At 36.6% G+C, this 6,872-nt stretch overlaps 1 protein-coding gene across 1 annotated transcript; it reads left to right on the forward strand.

The window, feature by feature from the left end:
- The first annotated feature begins 1,503 nt into the window (after positions 1–1,503).
- LOC106879900 (uncharacterized protein C19orf44 homolog) lies at positions 1,504–5,394 on the forward strand. The gene is made up of 2 exons (XM_052971060.1): positions 1,504–1,719; positions 5,031–5,394. Exons 1-2 carry the CDS (start codon positions 1,519–1,521, stop codon positions 5,109–5,111), a joined length of 282 nt encoding a protein of 93 aa, XP_052827020.1. The 5' UTR covers positions 1,504–1,518; the 3' UTR covers positions 5,112–5,394.
- The last annotated feature ends 1,478 nt before the right edge of the window (positions 5,395–6,872 follow it).

The raw sequence follows: 6,872 nt of genomic DNA on the forward strand, positions 1-6,872 counted from the left end.
GGAACATATTTCAAATTATGTATTACCTGAGAAAATTTTAATGTAAAAGATGTTACATATTAAAAAGTACTGATTTGAGACAGGATTGGCATTAGTATTATAACAATGCTGGCAGTGCTAAGTAGCTGATGAACTATCTTGTGGGATAAGCCCATTACACACACACACACACACACATATATTATTTTAAATAACGATATATGTAACCCCTACTAAATATGTTGAGTGTCTCTTTCTTTCATTTGTCCACTAACTCATATATATGAGGGAGTGCTAAAAAGTTCCTGGCTTTAAGGGTATTCCAAAAGATCTGGTTGGAGGCCCAAACTTTTGAGTTCTTTTACAGGGTTTAGAAAAACTGAAGGACGGCTGCAATAAGTGTGTGAATCTGAGATGCGAATATGTTGAATATAATTGTAATTAACTGATCCTCCTGTATTTTCTTTTCCCCAAAGGCAGGGACTTTCTGGCACTCCGGTATTATCTGCACAGCTCAAAGTAAGGTGAATAAAGTCAAAATAAGCAAGATATCAAGTAGTGATGCAGTACGACTGTTTCAAGGGGATCCATTTAATTGAACAAATTTAATTGAATAATTTTTCTTAAGTATTTTAACAAAGTAAGAAGATGTAGCTAAGAATAGACTACAACTTCTAAGAATTGAATGGAGCATAGTGGGGTCATAGGGTTGTAAGGGTTGTAATTCATTTCTAATTCATTTATCACTTTATCAACTACTAAATCTGAAACTAGAAAACTGTTTCTACTCTGAATAAAGGACAAGAGTGAGTTGACAGCTCATGGCTAGGTATGGTCATAAATATTATCATAGGTGTCCCTTTTGCTCCAGGGAGGAAATAAGACATTAGTAGTAGTCAGTTGGATATAAGTAACTGTCTATAAAAAAAGGCAGGGTAGGAGTAGACTTGTATATAGATAGTTGATAATAACGCCAACATTAATGTAGGTGGTTGCTGGCCTAAAATAGCATTATATAGCTATAGAATTAAAATTAAATCAATCATAAGGATGCACACATATGTCTACCTGCTAGAAATGAGAGCTAAAACCTTCGTTTAAATCATCAAAGTGACGCTGAAAATAATAACAAAATCAACAGTACTCGGCCAAAATGGATTGAAAAAATTCCCTCACATACCTATATAGCGTAAAGCTATATTAATGTTGCTGTTATTATCAACTATTTATATTGCCTTTGATAACAATAGCAATATTAGTATCTATATAAATATTCAATCCTGAATATTTGCTCCTGATATATATGTATGTGTGTGTGTGTGTGTATTTGTGTCCTTTTGTCTTAACAGCTCTCAATAGTTGTAAACCACTGTCAGCCTTATACAATTAGTAATATTTCTCCATGTCTGGCCATGGGGAAATATTACATTACTTGGAAGCAGGCGAGTGTTGGCACTTCATGACTTATCCTGTAAATGTTGTTAATTTAGTCATAAATAAATAAAAACCCCAATTTCTTGTTAATTTTATGGTCATGTAATGGGTAAATTCTTTCTTTTATTGCCTTTGTTTTCAGACCAGAATGTCTACAACCCCAACTTACAAGTTGTCCAGGATATGATGAGGCAGCAAGTAGAATTTACACAGCAGTTCTGTGAATCACAGAAATACCTTTACCATACTCTCACAGACAGTATTCAACCATCCTATGTATACACCACGCTGAAAGACACCAAAGAGGTGACTGAATAACTTAGGAATTATTCAAGAAATATTGCATGTATATGTGTGCTGGCATGTGCATGCATGTTTTTCTGTTTTTTATTAATGAGTATATATAATTTGAGTAGCCATGTTGCTTCTCTACAGCAAGAAACTTGTTCTGTTCTGGTCCCTCCTTTCATACTTTTACCCCACATCTCCTAGCATAAAACCACTTCTCTCTCTTTACTGTAGTTTCTCTCCAACAAGGGGGCCATTTAGTTTGAAAGCTGCACAGTGTCTTTATTAGTGCTGTGATATGCAAAGAATTGCATCCAGTTCATTCTGTATAGTGATTGGCATCAAGAAGGGTTTGTTGTTGGCACTCCGTCGCTTACAATGTTGAGGGTTCGAGTTGATCCGATCAACGGAACAACCTGCTCGTGAAATTAACATGCAAGTGGTTGAGCATTCCACAGACACGTGTACCCTTAACGTAGTTCTCAGGGATATTCAGTGTGACACAGTGTGACAAGGCTGACCCTTTGAATTACAGGCACAACAGAAACAGGAAGTAAGAGTGAGAGAAAGTTGTGGTGAAAGAATACAGCAGGGTTCGCCACCATCTCCCCTGCCGGAGCATCGTGGAGCTTTAGGTGTTTTTGCTCAATAAACCTTCACAACGCCTGGTCTGGGAATCAAAACCGCAATCCTATGACTGCGAGTCTGCTGCCCTAACTACTGGGCCATTGCGCCTCCTAAGAAGGGTATCCAGCTGTAGAACCTATACCAGGATTGAGACTTAGTGCACTCCTTCAGATGTTTGGGGTCCTGTTTAACCATCGAAACCATATCAACATGATAAGTGGATGTTGAATGATGATGATGATGATGATGATAGGGGCAACATTAATGATGACAAGTATGGGACTGTGATGGTGGTGGTGGTGGTGATGGCTTAGTGAAAGGAAGAAGGGTATCATCTATGACCTTTTGCTAGGTCCTATGGAGACTGGAGGGGTAAAAAGCACTGGTGTTGGTGCCATCTAAAAAGCACCAGTACACTTTGTAAAGTGGTTGGTGTTAGGAAGGGCATACGGCCATAGAGACCATACTAAAACAGACAATTGGAGTCTGATTGTGCTCCCTGGCTTGCTAGCTCCTGTTAAACCGTCCAACCCATGCAAGCATGAAAAACTGACATTAAATGATGATAATGATGACTTGATTCAAATAGCTGTAACACAGTGGATTCCACTAAAATGCACCCAATGGCCTGATGGTGGTGGTGGTGGTGTTGGTGCTGCTGCTGGTGTAAAATTGGGAAATTCTGTGATTTGAAAACAAAGTACACCCTATCCGATGACCTAGTACAGTTTCTTGTGCACTGATCTCACTTGCAAAGTTTTTATCAGTCTGTGGCCAAGGTTAAAGACACTTGCCAAAGACGATCATGTGATTGTGAAGGGGACTTCTTAAGCACTTCTGTGTGTGTGTGTGCATGTCTCCATGTCTGTATGTGTATATCTGTGTGTGTGTGTGTGCAGATGTATGTGTGAGTGTTTGTACCTTCATGTTTCTGTTTGTGTATCTGTGTCCATACCTGTATGTATATATCTATGTGTATGTGTGTGTGCATGTGTCCACATATCTGTATATCTGTATGTTTGTTTGTGTGTGTGGGTGTGTGTTTATGTGTCTAATTAAGTGTTGTTTGTAATCTGAGGTTGTAGGAGAGTGCAGTGTCTACAGATTTTCAGATCCTCTTCGAATAACGAATTAAGTCAGTTGGAGTTGAGTGAAGTTAATAATGTTAATATTTAGCTTAAACTTATAAAGGTCAGGAATCATCATCATCGTTTAACCATCCTCGTCATCATTTAACGTCCGTTTTCTATGCTGGCATGGGTTGGGTGGTTTGACTAAGGTCTGGAGAGCCAGTGGCTGCACCAGGTTCCAATCTGATTTGGCAATGTTTCTACAGCTGGATGCCCTTCCTAACACCAACCATTCCTAGAGTGCAGTGGAAAGCTGGCAGAACCATTGGCATGCCAGGCAAAATGCTTTGTGGCATTTCGTCTGTCTTTACATTCTGAGTTCAAATTCTGCTGAGGCTGACTTTGCCTTTCATCCTTTCGGGGTCAATAAAATAAGTACCATTTGAGCAATGTAATTGACTAGCTCCCTTCCTCAAAATTTCGGGTCTTGTGCATATAGTAGAAAGGAATATTTAGTTGTGGCACTTGATGTTTTGTATTCAAATCGTAATAAAGTCAACAGTAACAAGGTAGCAGAAATGACAGAATGCCAGATCAGATATTTAGTTTTGCTTGTGTTACTTTATGTTCTCAGTTAAACTTCCACCAAAAGAGATTTCAGTTTTCATCATTTCAGGTTTAATAATATAACTTAACCATTTTGATATCAACCTGTCTGAAACTGTTCCTGGTCCTATCATAAAATTTCACTGTTTTAAAAACTGATCTCACTTCAAACTTTCCATCAAAATTTCAAGTTCATTTTTGTTTCAAATACTAGCTTAATCCTTTTCCCACCATATTTCTGTTGACATACACTGCCTTTGGTTTGATTAACTTTTGAAGGTGTTTGGAACATAAATTAACATGAAAATTTTGATGGAAAGTTAGATTGTAAATCATTTTAAAACAAGAAATTTGTATCAGAACCAGGCACAGTCTAAGGCGGGATGGTATCAAAAGAGTTAAAAACAATAAAATCATTTTACTAAATTCTTTATTTTCCAAATTAATTGAAGCTTAGTCAGTCTATTTCAATAGAATATGTTAAAAGAAAGTTAATAGTTTGTAGTTACTTAGTTCCACACCAGCTCTGATTAAGTGGAAGTGCATGGTTTATTGGTTGGGATGTTGGACTCATGATCATAAGATTGTGGTTTCAATTCCTGGACCAAGCGATGTGTTGTGTTCTTGAATAAAGTACTTCATTTTATGTTGCTTCAGTCCACTCAGTTGACAAAAAGGAATGATCTTGTGATGGACTGGCATCCCTTTTGGGGGAGAATTTTGTGATCTCGGTCACTTATGTGCCATATAAACCAGATAACTAGTCCTGTGAGTCTATATGACTTGTGAAGGGTCTTTATCCCTTTTTTCAGCTGATTAAGTGGACTCTTGTTCTGAAAAACTTTCCAGGTTTTCTACCTCCTGCAGTTTCACTTAATGTGTAGAGGTTCCCTCGTTGGTTTGAATAAATAACTGTTATGTCAGTTATGTCCCTCTTCATTAAAACTCTTGAAGCTACTAATCGTTATATCACCATTATCATAGATTTTTGTAATATTTCTAATCTTTCTCTTCTTCTCCCTCCAGTACATCAGAAAACATCGGAAACCAAAGCTAACTTTGAAAAAAGCCTTGAAACTGGTTGAATTAGAAGCACAGCTTCAGTGATTAAGTATGTCCATGTTACTGGTCAGTACGCAGTTTATCCGTCCACTATCACCAGTGTCCACTTTGGCTCAGCCTCTGTCCTCTTTGCAGTTACTGTTGCTGTTATCATTGTTGTTCTCAGGATTTTTATTTCAAAGACACGACATGGTTGTGAATGAAAAAGAATAAAAGAAAAGAAGGAAAGAAAAATTTAAGAAATTACATTCCTTTCATCTCATTTCATTCAGTTTTGTTTATTTTTTTAATAATAAAGAAAAAAAATTCCCCTTGTCATTTTTCAAAATTTTCTTCGATTTTTTTTTAATTAAAAAAAAAACGATTGAGTTCATTGCAGTAAAGATTACTTTGGTTCTTCATGTTGGCAAGTGAGAGGGAAACTGTTTAATAACTTTTGTAATGGCTTAGAAGTAGAAGGAACCATAGCCATGGCCTTTGCCATCTCTCTAAGAATCATGAGAGATCAATATGTTTGAAGCTCAGCTTCAACATCTAAAAGTTGAAAATTGAAAAAAAAGGGAGATTTTTGCTAGAAAGTTGGTCTTGTTCCAAAGAACTGACAATCTGAGAAGGATACAGCAAAACTGAGCTAAAAAGAAAACGGGTATTACAAGAACCAACCATAAGAGAAGACTGCTGGTATTTATGTTGTGATAAAGGATAACTGTTGGGTAAAGAAGTGCCAGATGATACAAACCCACTTACAAGGCTTTTGTCGGCCCAGGGCTATAGAAAAAGAAACTTACTCAAGGTGCTGCAAGTGTGACTGGATCCAAGACAACATGATATGGAAGCAAGCTTGTTGACCACACAGCCACACCTACACACACACACTCACACACATGAGAGGGTGCTGAAAGGTCCTGGCTTTAAGGGTATTGTGAAAGGCCTGGTTGTAGGCTCAACATTCTGAGTTCTTTTACAAGGCTTAGAAAAACTGAAGGACCACTGCAATAAGTATGTGAATCTGAGAGGAGAATATCTTATCTATAAAAGGCAGATTTTCTGTGTGTGTGTGTATATGTTTAAAATTCATACGTTTACACAATTCCAAATTTCTTGGATGAAAGAATCAGAATAGCACACATTAGCCACTATAGACATCTATTTCTAAAATATTCATTGTGTCAACTTGTGTGCATTTCTAACTTTAAATGTTCCGCTCCATTTAAAGAGAAAAACTGTTGTAAACAATAAATAAGTAAATGTGTGAAGTATTACTCCTGTTAAAAACAGTAATAATGAGGTGGCTAGCAAGACTTCTACCTAAACAGGTATAATATAAAATATTTGAAGAAAAGAAGGGTAAAGATACCGCTTGCTAAAAATCAAAGCGAAAGCTTCAAAAAACCACCAATTCTACGATAAGTACACACACGATCAATTTGATGTAATGAATATTTTAGAAATAGATGTCAAATATTATTTCCAACTGAGGATTGCAAAGCATGTTTCTCAAGCACAGCATGAAATCAATTGATATTGGGATATGTATTAACTGCCTTCAAATTCCATCCTGAAGGTAGGCCTGTTTTTAAAAATATTCATTACATTGCTCATGTATGTATCTATTGTAGAATTGGTGGTTTTTTGAAGTTTTTGCTTGGATTTTTAGCAAGTGGTATCTTTACCCTTCTTTTCTTCAAATATTATATATATATATATATATATATATATTCACACACACACACACATACATGTATATTCATACATGCATACATACATACCTACATACATACATACATACATACATGCATATATATA

The sequence above is a fragment of the Octopus bimaculoides genome, chromosome 10, assembly GCF_001194135.2.
Source record: "Octopus bimaculoides isolate UCB-OBI-ISO-001 chromosome 10, ASM119413v2, whole genome shotgun sequence".
Taxonomy (NCBI): domain Eukaryota; kingdom Metazoa; phylum Mollusca; class Cephalopoda; order Octopoda; family Octopodidae; genus Octopus; species Octopus bimaculoides.

Bases quoted from the DNA above. Each gene is read 5' to 3' on its own strand.
- LOC106879900 (XM_052971060.1), top strand. From the start codon at position 1,519: ATGGGTAAATTCTTTCTTTTATTGCCTTTGTTTTCAGACCAGAATGTC. The intron at 1,720-5,030 runs GTGACTGAATAA...TTCTCCCTCCAG, and splicing joins CGCTGAAAGACACCAAAGAG to TACATCAGAAAACATCGGAA.